The 18,581-nt window shown below is 48.2% G+C and overlaps 1 protein-coding gene across 2 annotated transcripts in view; it reads left to right on the top strand.

The window, feature by feature from the left end:
* The window catches only part of LOC135819230 (E-selectin-like), a 98,379-nt gene that overhangs the window by 14,102 nt on the left and 65,696 nt on the right, over positions 1 to 18,581 (top strand). For both annotated transcript variants that reach the window (XM_065332397.1, XM_065332395.1), the window contains exons 3-4: positions 10,150 to 10,344; positions 11,946 to 12,143. In XM_065332397.1, the coding sequence (XP_065188469.1) occupies positions 10,150 to 10,344; positions 11,946 to 12,143 (393 nt within the window). The remainder of the gene's footprint in view (positions 1 to 10,149; positions 10,345 to 11,945; positions 12,144 to 18,581) is intronic.

The following is an 18,581-nucleotide window of genomic DNA, read 5'->3' as shown; positions in this document are numbered from 1 at the left end:
GGCACCACATCAGCTGCAAGAATAACCCAGCTGACAAAGCGACGCGTGGCCTACTAGCAGAGGACTTGGCCAACGACACGTTGTGGTGGAACGGTCCTGCCTTCCTCTCCAGCGCACCAGAGGATGACTGGCCCAAGCTTCCAGACTCTGTTTCGACAGCCGAATTACCTGGCCAGTTGAAGCGGATGATTGAGGCCACACTAGTCACGGTACCAGCAGAGGACGAGCAGCAAACTAGCCGACTCAACCCGGTCAACTTTAGCAGCTGGCTACGACTTGTGCGGGTCACCGCATGGTGCAAACGTTTTGCGGACAACTGTCGACACCGCCAGGCTCAGCCAGCAGACCCTACAGCGCAGCAGTCATCCAGCGCTACATCCAGCATCAGTGTCGCACGCGATGGCAGCCGTCCGACTCGCAAGGCCTTGAAGCGAAGGCACGCCCTGCCAGCAGTAGAAGTGCCCGAGCTCTCAGTGAGCGAAGTTCGCAATGCTGAATTCCACTGGTTTGCCAACGCTCAGCAGGACTCTTACAGTGACGTCATCAAGGCCCAGCGCAGCGGTCAACCATTGCCCAAGGCGCATGCACTTAGCCATCTGATGCCAGAGTGGGATGGAGACGCGAAGCCAGGGCTTCTCCGCATGAACGGGCGCCTGAAAACCGCTCATCATTTGCCCAGTAGAGCCCGGCAACCCATCATCCTGCCAGGCAAGCACCCTGTTACGGCTCTACGTATTGCGCATGAGGATGTGAAGTGCAAGCATGTGGCTGGAAAGAACCACTTACTGGCAAACCTCAACGGCGAGTTCTGGGTGGTTGGTGGTCTCGGCGCTGTCAAGGCTCACCGACGTTCCTGCCCTGGCTGCAAGTTACAGTGGGCCAAGCCAGCTGAGCAGTTGATGGCGCCGTTGCCAAGCTTCAGAACAGCAGAACCTGTACGTGCGTTTCACCGAGCGGGCGTGGATTTCGCAGGGCCATTCCTGACGAAGCAAGGTCGTGGCAGGGTCAAGACCAAGCGCTATCTGTGCGTCTTCACCTGCCTCCAGTCAAGAGCAATGCACCTGGAGATGGCATACTCCCTCGACACTGATGGTTTCCTGCTGGCTCTGAGTACAAGATTTGTGAAGCGACGCGGTCGACCGGCTCTGATTGTGTCGGACAACGGCACAAATTTCGTAGCTGCGGAAAAGGAGTTGCGGGATGCAGTCGAGCAGCTGAATTCCGGCAGAGTGAGCGCTGCACTCGCATCGGAGCACATCGAGTGGCATTTCAACCCCCCACAGGCGCCCCATCATGGGGGCGTGTTTGAGTCGATGGTGAAGTGTGCCAAGCGTGTAGATTTGTGAAGCGACGCGGTCGACCGGCTCTGATTGTGTCGGACAACGGCACAAATTTCGTAGCTGCGGAAAAGGAGTTGCAGGATGCAGTCGAGCAGCTGAATTCCGGCAGAGTGAGCGCTGCACTCGCATCGGAGCACATCGAGTGGCGTTTCAACCCCCCACAGGCGCCCCATCATGGGGGCGTGTTTGAGTCGATGGTGAAGTGTGCCAAGCGTGCGTTGCGTGGAATCCTGGAGCACGGAGACTGCACAGACGAGGAGCTGAGTACGGCGTTCATAGTTGTGGAAGCATTCCTCAACACCAGGCCGCTCACGACGATAAGCTCAGATCCGAGTGACCTCACCCCACTCACGCCACAGCATTTCCTCACCAGCCATGCCGACCTGTCGCTGGCACTTGAGGAACTGGCTGATCAAGCTGATCGCGTGAATCCAAGACATCGCTGGAAAGCAGTTCAGCGACTGAGTAAGGACGTCTGGGACAGGTGGCTGAAGGAGCTCGTCCCAGCGCTCAACCTGCGTCAACGATGGCGCAATCTGCACCGCAATGTACGTGTTGGTGAAGTAGTGCTATTCTTGGAAGCTGGCACTCCAAGAGGGAAGTGGCCGCTCGCAAGAATACTGCAAGTGTACCCAGGCAAAGATGGCAACGTACGGGTGGTCGACATTCTCGTCCGCGGCAAGACCTGCCGCCAACCAATCAATGTGCTCGTCCCACTGGAGGTGGATTCTGAGTAAGCCACCAGTACTGTGCTCGTTCTGCAAGAGGTGGATTCTGAGTAAGTTATGTTATCTCTATTGCCTCACTCAATCACTGTTCGTAAGGGAGGGTGGTGATGTACAGAACTATCACATGTCACATGTTGCACGTTGATACTATTAGTGTATTGTAGTTACGAATTGTGTACAGAACTGTCACATGCTGCAAGGGCAGTATTGTCAAGACCTGCTAGGTCGCTTGCAATATTGGTGCGGTGCGTATTACTGCTATGCATTTCGCGAGTGTAATATTTATTTGTTAGTCTGTTAGATCTGTTACATCACGAGTGCATATCTGTTACGTCTACGTCAAGACACATTTTACGATACAGTAATTGCTATGCGTGTTCGTACCACGACATGTTCACGAGCGGAATATCTTGTGAATCGTGCTAATTTATTATAAGTAGAATTGTTGACACACTAATTTGGTTGCAATGTACATGTACTTACTAGTACTTGATCCGTTGCATTATCGCCATCCGCGGCAACTCCGCTACGATCTACTTGGCGAAACTTACTCTCGCTGACAGGGTGTGCTGTCACCCTGTCGCTGGGTGCAAGCACCCCTTGACAGACACTGTTTTCACCTCCGTAATCAACAATTCTTTAGTCTTTCACTTCAGCAGATTGCTAGTTTCTGTTTTGTTCTGCATTCAAATTATTATTGCTTTTCTTTTTTTTTCCACCTGCACTCCGCGCTGCACGTGCACGCGGACTTTGGCAGTCTCCATAATTAGTATCTCTATGGCTACGATGATTCATGCATTTTCTGTACGCTGCATTTTCTCTCTATGCCACATCGTTGTGTACATGCATGCGGCGCAAGCCAATGCACGCACGCGGGCACGTTTTGCTGAGGACAGTGATTTGAGAGAGAGAGAGTTTGTCAAGTTTGAGAGAATGGTGGTTAGCTTCTTGCCCAGATTAGTGACAGTTGTGGTTGTTGTTTGCCTTTGCGTTTTCCTGGTTTCATTCTCTGCATTCTTAGTTGTGTCCCATGTCTGCATGTTGTTTTCCGAGTGTCAGTTCACTACACCAGAGTTCGAACATTTAGAATTTAATACAGTCTTCACCGAAGGGGAAAGAGTCCTAAACGCCAGTCATGAGCAGAGCACCAGTCACTCTGTTGCAGGTGACGGTATGCAGCAATCTTGAAGCTCTGCAGGTGTTTCCGGGCTGGCTGCTTGTCCAGAATTGCCTGTGGCAGTCTATTCCACACTGGCACGAGGCAGTATGGGAAAGAGCGCAGAAGGTAATCAGGAGCTCGTGGCGAGAGATTCAGCTCAAGCTGGTGGGGATGGTGCTGTGCTTGGGCTGCTCGTGTGCGGCGATGACGTGGCGGTATAGCCGGCGGGGGACACATGGCTGCAACTTGAGGCAGACCATGGCCACACATCAGTTTGTACAGTAGGCAGAGAGCAGAGACCTTTCGCCGAACAAGGAGGCTGGGAAGAATGGTACCAGGGCCTATGACATTTAGGGCGCGGAGCTGGACAGCATCCAGCATAGCCAGGTGTGAGGGAGCTGATCCCATCCACGGAAGGGGGGCATATTCCAGCATTGGCCGGACAAATCCTTTGTAAACAGTCACCCTGCCCACGTGGCTGAGGAGGGGTGCTGCCTTCCGCAGGAGGCCCAGCCGCTGCTTAGCACGTGATGCCACTTGCTGAAGGTGAAGTCAGTAGCTCAGTTTAGAATCAAACGTCACTCCGAGCACCTTCACAGATTCATCTGGTGGGAGAGGAGTTCCGCCAAATGACAGCTGGGGAGTCACTGTATCCTGACGCTGGTGCGACAGAGTGATAGTTTGCGATTTTGATGGCTTAAACGCAATCTTCCATCTCTTGCCCCAGGCATGAAGCTCATCTAGGCTGCGTTGTAGTAAGGCATTCGAGGCTTGGTCAAGGAGGGAGTACAAAGTTGTATCATCAGCAAAAGTGTTCAGGTTTGTGCCAGTCGTTTACGTACACGAGGAACAATGTAGGTCCAAGGATACTACCTTGTGGGACGCCAGACTGGACAGGGTGCACCGATGAGCTCTGGCCATGAACAACAGCTTTAATGGTGCGACATTGCAGGTAGTGGGTAAGCCATGCGAGCAGTGAGCCCCCTTTCCCCAGCTGGCGGGCCTTGTAAAGTACGCCAGCATGAGGCACTTTGTCAAAAGCCCCCGCTATCATACGGTCCACGGCAACTGCTTGCATAGCTCCACCTTGTGCCATAGCATTGGCCCACTCATACTGTAGGACAGTCAGGAGGTCTGCAGCTCCGGTGCCACGACGAAAACCGTATTCAGCAGTATTCAGCAGACGGTGGCGTTCCAAGAAGTTGACAAGCTGGGAGTTGACTATACTCTCCATTACTTTCGACAGGATGCTGAGGAGAGACACAGGTCGATAATTCGAAACAATTGACTTGGAGGACTTCTTGTGTATGGGGGACACATGGGCTAGTTTCCAGGAAGCTGGCTGGACCCCTCCCCCAAGAAAATTTTCAAAAATTGAAGCAATGGCAAGCATTTCCAGGCATTTGGTGCCATTTTAATTGTAACTGCAATGAAAGACTTTTATTCTGTAACAAACCACGATCGAGGACAAGGATTCTTCATTATTTGCCACGCTTGAGCTGAGCTGCGATCATCGCGCGCTTTGTTGCAGTGTGCTAAAAAAAACAAGAACAAAAAAACCTACCCAAAAAGTGGGGCGGCTGAGGAGCCGCCCCAGCTGTGACGGCCTTGTTTATCGAACACGCATTTTTTTATCAGATCTGGGCTGTGTGCTGCACACATGATTATGTGCATACCAGTCTGGCATGCATCAAAAATAATATAATTAATTAAAATATCAGGAAATTAGAGGTCACATGCCACGTACTGCTCTTTTCTCTCTGAAACTCAACACTTGAGAGAAAAGAGCAGTACGTGGCATGTGGCCTCTAATTTCCTAATACAGGAGGTATCGGTTATAGCGTGGGTGTTTGAAAAACGACTTTCTATTCTTATTTCCGATATTTCTTACACACGATAAATCAAGTGTGACATATCATGTGCATGTGCCCAGAAGCAGGAAGATCATCGTACTTGCAATATAGTGTTACGGTACATGCGGCTGGTCATAGTCACATAGGCTTACCATGTGGCTATGCAACATGATTTACATGACCACAACAGTTGAACCCGCAGCAATACGACCCAACGCGAGTCAGATCGGACCAGCATTGGACGGATAGTATTACTATAGGCGATATACTTTGTACCAAGAGTAGATAAACAAGAGTGTGCAACTCGCGGATGGGTTGGCCCACGGCGGAAATTTTTGTTGACGTAATCTTTTCGACGACGCACGCGCTGCGAGCCTTTTGGAGAGTTTTCCCTCATGCACTTGGCTGGGCTTTACACTACAAGGTCGGTGCCCAGCACGTGCTCTCACACTGCTCTGCGGCAAAATCCGCGTTTCTCTGAAAAAAGGTGACGTAAACAAAAAATTCCGCCGTGGGCAGATTGTGCAGGTGAGATCCGGAGTTGCACACTCTTGTTTATCTACTCTTGTTTGTACTAATCTGGTATGTTTTGCTACACAAAGTCCATTCTTAGGACCGATATATTCTATTGTACGATAAAATTGCTTGTAAGAATAAATGTGCACTTGAAATCCATGCTATGATTATGAAAACATGAGAGTTCATTCTTGTAGGCAGTATATTCTTTTACACGACCACGCTATGACCGATACGCACTGTACTTTGAAATTATCCGTGAAGTCCAAATTTGAAATTGGAATTTGTATTTGCTCGCAGTGGACATTGTTTGCCGCGCTCCCCATGATATCAAGCGAATGGCCGAGGGCCCTCTTGATTGGTGTGAGTTGCCAGTATGATGCAAGCCAGATATGGATTGAACGAAAAAGGATAGATTTACCATCACTGTGGATAAGAGTCATACTGTAGCTCAGTTGGTTAGAGTATTGCTCGCGAATAGCAAGGTCCCTGGTTCGAGTCCCGGTGGTGTGACTGATGATTATTTCTTTCATATCTGGCTTGCAAGTGTTGAGTTTCGGAGAGAAAAGAGCAGTACGTGGCATGTGGCCTCTAATTTCCTAATACTTTGAAATTTAGGGCTCACAGTTGCGTACATTCAACACCAGCGCCAGTTTGTTCCACGAGGTGCTGGCGTGATCAGTGAAAACCGTGTTTCAGCCAATCACCGGGCTTTGGAATTTTGAATATTTTTTTGAATCTTCTATCGATTCGTTCTAAAGATCGACTTACCGGAGACCCATGAAATTTTCAGGGAGGATTCCTTGGCTGAAGGACTACAGGATTACCGAACGATTTTTTCAAATCCGTGCTCTGAGACCCACGAACGGGATTTTGTGGATTTTCGTCCCTCGATGGGACAAACATCTGTGGGAATCGATGACACAAGCTCGGTGAAAACCAAAAATATGGCTCAGTAATCCTCTGGCCAGGTCCCACAAGAAAATTTTAAGCCATAGATCGTCAAAATCGGAGCAACCATTGTGCAGTTCTTACATTTTGAAGCGCGCAAGGTCGAGAAGAAGACCGTGCACAAGCTGACATGACAGAAAACGGCAACTCAAGAAAAAAATAATGATGATGCGCAACCTTGTCACGCATACCACCACAGATTTCATGTACCTTGCGTGCGGAAAACATAGCTTTGCATTCCAGAAAAGGACACTTACTCAAAATACGTGTTGATCACCTTCCAAGGCGATCAGCGCCGTGTTCGAGTGATTTGTTTTGTGCGCTCATGTTGTTCTTCATGGAATCAGCTCTGCAAACGTTCCTGGTAACGACCTTGCAACTACTTTCTGACCATGGATGGACGGCTTGTTCGTGGCCTGTTTACCTAGGATCGTGAGAAGCGCCGCAGATCTTAGCTCAAACTACAAAGATTACGCGACGGCGTGCACAACTCTTCGCTCACCTGCCGTTTCGTTCACTGCGCAGTGGAACGAACTCATTCCTTCCAAATCCATTGTCAGGTGTGGGTAGAGCCGAGTGTGAGCTGGTTATTGTGGAGTATCGTCGTGGCAGACTAGTGTTCATCTATTTCTTCCCGGGCATTAGTGACCCGAAGCGCTTGTAGGCTTGCGATATTTTTGAGTAGTTCGTCCCTCACTTCACCTTAGCCACAGCTCAGTACCAAGGGTAAGTCACGGAGAACTACCATTGTAATGTTCGATGTCCATCTCCCGAACTACAGAAAAGATCAAGGCCTCCCAAGCTTCTCCATCTTCTAGCTACTTGTGGGAAATTGTGTTTGCCGACAGAGCAAGAAAACAGCAGCTCCATCTGCAGCCTGCACGTAGATCTACACGGCATGCACAGAACTAGTGCAGCCCTGCACGCGAAAGGATCACGTGAACTTGAGTGCCCCAATCAAAATGGCGCTGATGTCCACTGGCAATCAGCATACGTACTGTGAGCCCTAAAATTCTCCGTGAAGTCCAAATTCGCAATTGCAATTAAAATATCAGCAAAAAAAAGAAGAAAACCGACCGACGCGACCGGTATTTTTCTGGGCATGTAACCCGAAATAAATGATGGCCTGAATGAAAAGGTACCAACTCAAAAATCTCAGAAATTTTTGAAGGATAAAAAAATCCTGAAAACAAGGAAAGTGACTTACTTTGATGCTAAGGTACTTTTTTCGTATGCACCTGGCTCTTGTGGAATCAGCCACATTGTAGCTTCATGTCTTTGATTCCACAAGCAAAAGCTACCTGCTCCTCACCAACTAGCCCCCACCACGGTGGTAAAGTCACCAAAAGTGTGAAATTAAAGTTTATTTTACAAGCCTGCAATTGAAATTTGGGGTTTAGTGAGTACCCCACCAACGTTCACGCTGTGACTCTAAAATCACGTCCATTGGAAGCCAGAACACACTGAGCTGAAATGTACAAGCCATGTCATGCTGCACTCCCCCACATGCACTGGAAAGCATGACTTGAGGCAAGGGTCAGTGTAAATACAGTCGACCTACCCTTATAACGATAACCTCTATAACGATATTACCCATTTAACGATATTTTTCTGCCAAGCCAAATTACTCCATTGACTTGTGTAGTCAATGCCTTACCTCTATAGCAATATTGGTATAACGGTATTACCCCTATAACAATATAAAATGGGCACACACACACACACACACACACACACACACACACACACACACACACACACACGCCACCGGCGTACCCATGCTCTGACACGCAGACACCCGCACAACGCACCACTCACTACGGCGTGCACAAACATACAAAGACACATTGGGTCGGGGGTTGCCATGATTTCTTTTGGACAATTCAAATATTCAAGAATATGCTCTTTATTAGTGCAATAAAGAGCATAATAGATGCAGACATGGCCAGACAACAACTCCACGCCGACTCTTTAAATATGCTCTTTGATAATAATTGTTTGAGTAAAGATGCATGCCTGTGATGAAAGAATAGACTCGCGTAAGGACTGGCCCGCCAAGGGCTCTATCATTCCGCCCGCCGTGGGCCAACCACATACATGTACAGCCCACAAGGGGGTGCCCGAATTGCCACCTCGGCCAGCCAACTCGCTCGCAGTGGGCCAAACTAGCATTTCCAAGGGCGCATAAATGGCCACCGCGGCCCGCAACTGACCTCCGGGGGGCTGAACTACCATACTGCCCACCGAGGGCGCACAAATGGCTAAGCTAGCCTACGGCCCACTATGGGCGCGCAAATGGCCGCTGAGGCCAGCAAAATGGCCCCTGAGGGCTAAACTAGCATACTGCCCACCGAGGGCACACAACTGGTGGCCGAGGCCAGCAAACCACCCGTCGAGGGCTAAACCAGAAGACAGCCCAACGAGGTTGCGTAAATTGCCACCGAGGCCAGCAAACTGCCCACCGTGGGCGATATGATCTTGCCCGCCGAGGGCACACAAACGGCCACCGAGGCCAGCCAATCGCCCACCGAGGGCTCACACGACCGGCTGGCATCAGGTGTCACAACATACAGACATAATAGGAGGCCCATTTGCCCCACAAAGGTAGTAGTCCTAGAAACCATGGCACCCCGTTCCCCACAACCCACAACAAAATTATACCTGGCAGCCACAGCTAACACAAAGCGAATCAACGCCATGGCATGCTTGTTCCTACATGAACCAGTCTTCCAAGCTCTAACTACCGCCTCATTATCGCAATGAAACAACAGCTTCTTTCCTGCCCAGCACGGACGCCAAATGCAGCAAGCTAGAGCAATGGGAACCATTTCCTTAACCAGAAGAATGCCTAGCTGAGGAGATTCAAACTCCTCCGGTCACTTCCCAAAAAAACAGTTGCCCTGGAAGTAGCCCCGTAGCCCTCGCAGGGGGCGTCTGTGAACAACTGGAGGTCGGGAGAACAGGACCAGGCCTGGTCGTGGAAGAAGGACTTCCCATTCCAGTCGGCCGCAAAGCGATGCCACCAGACGATGTCGAGGCACGCTTCCTCATTGGTCGGGATCCGGGCGGATATGGAGGAAGCCGTTGTGCTGATGTAAAAAAAACTGCAACTTGAACAGAAACTGCAAAGAATGCTCCTTCGCACAAAGACAGCTCAGCAAAACACGTCTCGAAATTAGACGCCATATCTACGATTGTCCGTAAAATTTTGCGAGGCCACACGTGGCGCACGCGGCTTAGTCACGAGGTGGTCACATGACACGCACTCGCAGCACTCCACCACCAGCATGCGTGTGCATGGGCTAACTAGGCTTTGCTGCGCAAAGCCCACATAGTATGACGTATGTATATGACATGAATTAGTGACACCCATAACATTATTATCCTTATAACAATATGTCTTAGTCTGACGCAAATATTGTTATAAGGGTAGGTCGACTGTATGTAACTTCAAATGGACCACAGACACAGACCCAGAGCTAAGCATGCAGTGGCTACCAAGTAGATATTCATTACATGTCATTCTAAAAGCAATAGCAGATACCGCTTAGAATGGCCCTGCATACGGTATGCTGAGTTGATGTCTGTCACTTGTATTGCAGTTATGTCTTGCAACTCTAATCTCAGAAGAGAATGTGGAACCCGTGCTATTTATCAAATGGGCAACGATAGGGTAACAACTTTCAAAGCGTCGGACCGAGTCTCGTACACGGTGTCTTACCCAACATCCGTTTACGGTCTTAGTGGTGTGATGGTGTTCTTGGGAACTACACCGACGGCATTGCCGACATACACACGTAAGTGATAGTGGGAATAGGACTACCAGATATCCTACAGTACTGTAGTATATGTATGTGTGAAGACCACTGATAATTATGCCAACACATACGCACCCAAACGTATGCGCACATCACGTCACACAGCTACACACACACACACACACACACACACACACACACACACACACACACACACACACACACACACACACACACACACGCACATCACGCATGCACACACACACATACACATACACATACACACACACACACTTGTACACACACTTGTACATGCGCACATACACTCATACTCACACATGAATGCACACACGCACACACACGCACCACACACGCACCACACACACACACACACACACACACACACACACACACACACACACACACACACACACACACACACACACACACACACACACACACACACATACACATCCACACAAAGAAAAACATTCATGCACAGTTGCACAGGCACAGGCACACACACACACACACACACACACACACACACACACACACACACACACACACACACACACACACACACACACACACATGCGACGCGCCGTTCCTCAGGTTTCTGAAAATGCAACTTATAGAGCTTCTGCTGAAGCTGTCGTGCTCTTCGCCGATGATCATTGAACCATATGTGCTTGCCTGGACACCGTTGCTGTTTCCGTATGGTCCACGCATCAAGTATGGAAAAGAAGTGCGATGACCATGCTCTCCAGGAAAAATTTACATCACCATCACCCATAACATGTTCAAGTAACGGTTGAGCTATAAGCCGGTCTCGAAGCAGATTGAGGTCAACATGACTTTTATACTTAGGGGTGACATAGGAGATAACGCGTCGAAACCCATCATTGCTATGACCGGACAGTGGTCAGAGAAAGGAGCAAGAGTACTGGTATACGTGTAGTGGCGTATAGACGTTGTCAGGATAAAGTCCAAACGTGGATTAATGTCTTTTTGAGATGGACGTGGATCTACGAGCTGCTGTACGTAGGAGAGCAAGACATGCTTGGTGGATGTATCTGGTTTGGCCCAGCATGCATACCTAGTCTTGTAGGTTGTTCCCAGCCATGTAAAACGTCAGTTGCTTGGCTTCTTTCTGTCAGACAAGTCTGCGTACACCACCAAACCTGCACATATGACAGGGATTGAGTTTTCAAGTTCATAGTAGCAAGTGCAGGCAACAAGTTATCTATAATTATCAACTAGAGACTCTGTGCTTTAAATTATTCTCAACCACTCCATCAGAGCCAACTGTAACTGTGTTCCATTTTGCCTTTTTGCTGACTATTTTTGTAGACCTTCACTCATCATTTCAGGCATTCTTTTTACCATCTTGAAAGGTGCCCAGAGCTCCAAGTTTTGGCCCATAGATCACTCATTTAGTGGACAGTTCAAAGCCATCAAAAACTAATATCACCTAACCCTGGTTTTTGCTGCCCATGATGTCTCATATATCCAATATCCAAGTTTTAAAAAATTGTAGCCTGATTGGGGGTGTTTACGACTCTGTGTTTGTTTTTCTTGCTTTCATGCATCTTTTCCGGTGTCTTGACGGATGTCAATCCTTTACCAATACTTCAAAGCTATCTCTGATTATTGCAAAAGTGATATCAAAATAAGCAATGGATATGTGGACAAGTACTCGTCTCTTGGCCTTAACCGTACGGCATACATTGTCTGTCACTGGGGTTATGAGACAAAGAAAAATGTGAACGCCGAAATGACTTGCGGTGTGCACAATGCTACGCACGGCAAGTGGGAAAATCTAATTCAGTGCCATGGTGAGTGAAAGAACTTGTTTACTCTCTGTTTAAAGCGTTTAGGGGTATTCTCATCCGGATCTCCCTTGTCCAGACGCCTGCCTCAACCGTGCGACTTGCAGACAGGTAGCATGGTCAGTGTTACCTAGTGCCAGTGTTACCTAGTGGCCCAGTGGCGTGCACCGGGTCTTGAAAGGGGTGTTTCTACAGTTGGTATTTTTTCTGGGGACCCACTGTATAATTATGTATTTGTTCACATGCGCATCCCCCGAACATCCCGTCAGAGATAACGGTGAGGGCTAGGGAGGATGGGGGGGGGGGGGCTCAAGATCAGGGGTGCAGGTCACCAATGAACGCTGGTGCTGGTGAGATGTGGGCTCCTCCGACTGCATGCGCTATCATGCGGGCACAAACGCGTCTTATAGTTTATTTTTTGATAGGCCTAGCCGCCCACGGCGCCCAGGCTACACTACAGTCCGTAAAATGATGTCTATGGTACTTCACTAGTCCACTCCAGCTCCAGGCATGTTCGTTTCATCAAAACACTGCTTACATTCCACGTACGTGTACAATCATGTATCTTTCTCTCTGTTCTTATGACGAAGTTTTCAGCATGTATTGGCAACGTTCCACATGATTTCAATAAAGAGTTATTGACCTAGCTTCGATGGAAACTCGCGGAAGAAAAGCGAATCCATGTGCCCTTGAGTCGCGGCCGTTCTGAAGCAGCAGAAGGGGATCATAGACGCACACTTTTACGTCTTCCAGTCGACAACGTTTGTGACAAACATCTCTGCTGCGCACATGAGCGAGAACGAAAGGCGTGGCAGTCTGTGGATCTATTTGGAGATCTTGATTTGAGTCACCAGTTTGGAAGGAGACATCGTCAATCGAATCCTTGGCCTGACTTGCATCGCGCGTGCCGTTGACTCAAATATCGAGACAAAACGGATTTCTTGAACGTCATCGCCAATCCAGGAGCGGACCACAGTGTTGCCAACCGCCCGTATTTGTCCGTATTTTACGGAAAAACGAAGTTTTGTCCGCAGTACGGATTTCAATCAAATATCCCGCAAACGATCATGTGTATGATCGATTACTAAAACCATCGTAACTCCATCGTTTCTTGTGCAAATTCAACAATCCAAGAGTCTACGTGGTAGCAGAAACACCAAGCTGTCCAATGTAACAATCGCTGTAGTGTTACGATGTCGGACTCCAGAGATATCGCGCGCCGTATTCAGGTATTCTTATTAAAATCAAATTTTTCGATCGAACTCTTCGCCATTTTGGGGGAAATCGGGCCCTTTTTTGTGCGCTCTTTGAGCGACTGAGCACTTTATAATGATGTGGCCGGCGGAAGTTTGAATCGCCTGGAAAAAATTTGAGCGTTCTGCGATGCATGCAGGAGTGTAGAATTGTGTTGATGGGACGATGTGCTTGCATCATGACTAGGCTTGGAGACGACTTTGCTGTGTTACCGCGCCTGATTTGTGGCTGCTTCATAATGGAGCTTGGCATCCTGGCATTGCTCCTGCCTAGAGCTTTCCAACGAGCCCTAGATTATGAAAATCAAGCGAAGTAGACCAAAGTTATGACCTGGTGAAGTTGAAAATTGTACTGAATTCGTGCGTAGGCTTCAAAAGTGAACTAGATCAGTCAAAATGTTGACTTTAAAAAACGAGTACGGAAAACTCGGAAAAATTATGCAAAATGGCACTGGGCAATACGCATGGGGGTAGAGGGCACTTGGTAACACTGGGACCAGAGCTAGACGGATCGATCTCTCTGTGGTAACTCCACTGAAGAAAGAGAGAATAATGTATTTTGAAGTTGAACTGCATGCAAAGCAACTCTCTTTCACTTCGAAACAAGAACATAGTCACTGTACTGTAAACTGCCCATCGATCAACGCGTATGCACAATAACCAATCCAGTAGGCACATTTTTCCTTTGGCAAGATTGCCCGAAAAAAGGTGGTTTCCAGACACCAAAAACCTCTACCCCCATGCGTACTGCCCGGTGCCAGTTTGCAGATTTTTTCAGTTTTGCATACTCGTTTTCAGGTCAACATTCTGACTGATCATTAGTGTAATTTGCCACGTGATATCATTGAAACCTCCGTGTCCAACGCTGAAACTACTGTTGCAGTGCTTGCAGAAAGCGAAGTGAATTCCCTTCTTGCTCTTCGTTATTCCTGGCGGTAGCGACTACGACTCTTTGAAGCCAAGCCGCAGCTTTTTCCAGCTTTTTCTTCAATCCAGGAGGACCAGCTTCTTCCCGAGGTTCCTCGTCAGAATCCATACTTACGACTACACACTGTGATACTGTCATAACTGAAATCCCTACCATGTCCTGTCCACCCAGCTTGTCCACTTCGTTGATCTGACCAAGACTGACACTGAACACGAAGCAAAATGGTCGATCTAAAACGACGAACTGCGAGCTCTTGTGCTATACAATTACAAGCTCTGAAAAGTGACAAGTCACACCAAAATTGGCAAAAAGGTGGCTCAGGCGTCATGGCAGTTTGTGCAGCATGGTGACCAGGCACACACCCGTTAAGGTTGGTACCGTAGTACATGCACATGTAGATCTACAGCGCGCTGCAGGCTGCATGCACTTCAATGCTTTTTTGCCTAGGTCATCAAGGTGGTAGACGGTGTCGTATTACCCTCGAATGCATAGCGTAGGGCCCTGAGCTTCCAAGATCTCTCGTTTCAGGATGAAATAGTTTGTGGATTTGCGTCGGAAACAAAAGTAAGGAGAGCGACGAGTCATTTAAGGGCGACACTTTCATCGAGCATAAAATTATTGAGGCTGGCAATCCCACGATCTGCAGTGATGAGGAGTTCTACGATGATGATAACCTGGCAAGCGATTGGCATCGACACTGACTTGGGAGTTGAGTTGGACGATGATTTGGCCAGAGTGCACATGTCCAGGCAATGCCAGTATTGGTTGCAAGTGCAAAAACAATCAATGGACTCTGCTGCTCTCTTAAGTCGATAATTTGAGTGCCTTTATGTGGAACATCGCTGGCATGAGCAGTGGGCAGCGATAGCAGTACTCTGTGGGGAGCGGAGAAAACCGTGTGCAAATGGGCTTTTGTGTGGGGAAAAAAGAGTGAGATGTAGAGTATGTTGAGGAAGACTGTGTGCAGCAGTGTATATCTGAAAGTACAAGTGAAGTGTGATGGAGAGGACATGGAATACCAACTTCTTCGGATGTCTACAGAAAATAGCACAATTCACAAGATATTCCGCTCGTGAACATGTCGTGGTACGAACACGCATAGCAATTACTGTATCATAAAATGTGTCTCGACGTAGACGTAACACATATGCACTCGTGATGTAATTCTAACAGACTAACAAATAGATATTACTTGGTCCGCCCAGTTACAATTGGCACTTATCTTCACACTTGTCTCAGGAAGGAAATACGAATATTTGAAGCAAGCCACGATCACAAAGCACTATGTACATGATTATTTACATGTCAGTAAGCAACTCAGTCGAAAATTCAAGCAAGTTACACATCCTCCTCGCCACTATCGTCGCTGGAGGAAGAGCTCAGAACGTTCGATCCGGACAGCTGCTGCACGTTTCATAGCTTTTTCCACTTCTCCTCGTCTCGAATCACGCTCAAAGGCAGTGCATGCCTGTCACCTCGCCGATCAGAAGCTGAGTGAGACTACCCGCATGTTGGCTGGTAGTGTTATCCCCGTTCGTCGCAATAATGCGACTTTGTTTGAGACAAAAAGGCAACGCCATATCAGTGACCTTTTTTCAAATCGCATCTTGCGCTTGTCGTACTTGCTGATCAGCACCCACGCGAGCCGCTGGTGCGTGTAGATCTACATGCAGCGCAGTGATAGCTTCCGCTTGATGTAGTACCTGTGCATAGACTCTACGCTGCACCTACATGTATGTCCTAACGCCGTGCACCAGGCTTTTCGGCTAGTTTCCTGAAAGTCCTTTGCACGAGTGTTTCCCTCAGGACTTGGTGCTTATTTTGATTAGCTCCTTTGCCCTGTCCTCTGTGAGCTTCGAAGTGTGTCCGCCGGATTGGTCTCACTTTCTGGAGATGTCGACATGAGCTGCAGTTTCTTCGTCAGCGATTTGCTGGTGATAGCCCTTCACTAGGCGCTGTACTGTGCAAGCCCTGAAATTCAAGCTCGCGAAGCACTTTTCCAGCTTTTCTTTACCTCCCCGGGGTAAACAATCCTTGCCATCAGACAGCTGGAAGTAGACAGAAATTGTGTTCTCCATCGCTCTGAAATGCGAACATCCTGACCTATTTTACGGACTCGAGTGAAGGTTGCAGTGTTTTCTTGCGCTGACGGAAGTGTTCGTCGGCGGCAGCTCCGTCAAAAAGACTCAAACGAACCGATCGTAACTTCTGTGATGGTTTGTGCTGCCATGTCGTCGGATGCAATGGTCAATGGTTATGTTCGGATGGTGAATCGGTGGTTCCATGCCGTGTGACACAGGCAGAACACCGAAAACCCAAGTGAGAAGATAAGCGCCAATTTTAACTTGGCGGACCAAGTACACTCGCGAAATACATAGCAGTGATACGCGCCGCACCAATATTGCAAGCGACCTAGCATGTCTTGACAATACTGCCCTTGCAGCATGTGACAGTTCTGTACACAATTCGTAACTACAATACACTAATAGTATCAACGTGCAACATGTGACAACATGTGACAATTCGAAAGGATAATGTTCAAGAGCGCAGTCTCCTGTCCAGTGAGAGTCAGTGATGAGCTCTAACAAGGGTTAACTAGTTGCATTAACCCCACATACATTATAGCGCAAAATACAAAAAGACATGATTTTTCAGAAGTACTCCAATCTGGGTGCTAAAATGCTTGTGTCTCGATGTCTTGTTTTTCTTTCATGCGCCTTTTTCGGTGTCTTAATGGATGTCAATCATTTACAAATACTTGGTACTTCCTCCGTTAACAAAAACTTCGTGATGGAATTTTGAGGGGCTGATTTGGGCACAAACTGCCGTGAAATGAGTCGCAATCACTTTCTTGGCCTTCCCTGGCATGCCATGACAGAGATACGATGAAAGGAAAGCGACCTTTCACAACAAGCCGAGCCGAGTCGATGGTTGCGCAGTGGAAACATAGGTGATGACAATCATGGCGAGCGAAACTGAAATACCACTTCTCCGAGGGTATATTGCGCTGCTTGGCCTCTCTACCACTTTAGCACTGAGTAAGTTGGAGAGTGATAGAGAGCGATAAAACGGAGCAGCGAGCCCACACGTTGAGCGAGTGAACAAGGAGCTGCTCCGATCGCACGGCTCAATGAAAATAATTCTGAACTCAAGTTCTTGTTCAACCTGCGCAAAGCCCAGATTCGAATGCTGATGACCATGCATTCCTTCAGAAGTCTGCAGTCCGATACGAGTCTCGTGGCTAAAGAAACTCGATTGGACTTGCTAGCCGCTGCCGTTCAGTGCTGTTATCCATTAGAGAAAATGGAATCAGTTTGGCTGTGCCTTTACTCCTCGTTTCGCGGAGTTCTGGAGAGCGAAGATGAAACCAGGGAGTCGTAAAATATTTTTCACGACTCCCTGGTGGAAACGAGTAATCGCCATCGCGGTGGATCACGCACCTTGAAAGCCAACTTACTTGAACGACGGCGACATCAAGGTCAGGGGAGTGTGATCAAAGAAGTCGAGGCGAGGCTGAAACGACCTGAACAACGACTCGAGAGAGATGACGACTCGCGTACAGCAGATGACGACTCGCGTGCAGCAGATGACGACAGCGACGCAGGTCAAAAATGAATCGAGCGAAAGCGACGCAAACTGAACTCTCTGCTCATTCCGCCAACAGTTTCTCTTGTGAAGACGCTGTACATAGGCTGAATCACCTTCGTCCAGTGATTTGAAGTCGATACAAACTGTTCTTGACCTGTTCTAAGCGTTTTCACATCAGTCAAAATCCATCACGAAGTTTTTGTTAACGGAGGAAGTAGCTAAACCTAATTACTGCTCGAGTACGCCGACAGTAAAAAATGGAAATGTAACCATATCGAGTGGACATGTTGGCAATGTGGCAAATGTTAACTGTACCCGTGGCTATCGTCTACTGAACCCAATAGTATGCAAGTCTTTTAATTATTTTGATGGCATTTGGACTAAGGGGACTGCAAGCGTGAGTAACCGAATTTGTTTAATCTGTGTTGGAGTGTTTGGGGTATTTTCATGTTTTAGCCGAACTTCCTGTGACCAGTTCCCTCCCTCAACCAGGCAAGTATTGACCATTTGCAAAGTGATGCACTGCGATGCTTACCCGTGAACAAATCCCAATCATTGGACAGCATGCAAGGTTGGCTGCACACAGCACCATCTGAAACAGTTCCAAGTTAGCTTCAAGTTAGTTCCAAGTAAAAGACAACCCAAACATACCATGTATCCGCTAATAGAATGTTA

The sequence above is a fragment of the Sycon ciliatum genome, chromosome 6, assembly GCF_964019385.1.
Source record: "Sycon ciliatum chromosome 6, ocSycCili1.1, whole genome shotgun sequence".
In the NCBI taxonomy this organism is placed as follows: Eukaryota; Metazoa; Porifera; class Calcarea; order Leucosolenida; family Sycettidae; genus Sycon; species Sycon ciliatum.
Note: the sequence above shows the minus strand (reverse complement) of the source record. Positions and strands in the feature narration are given on the sequence as shown.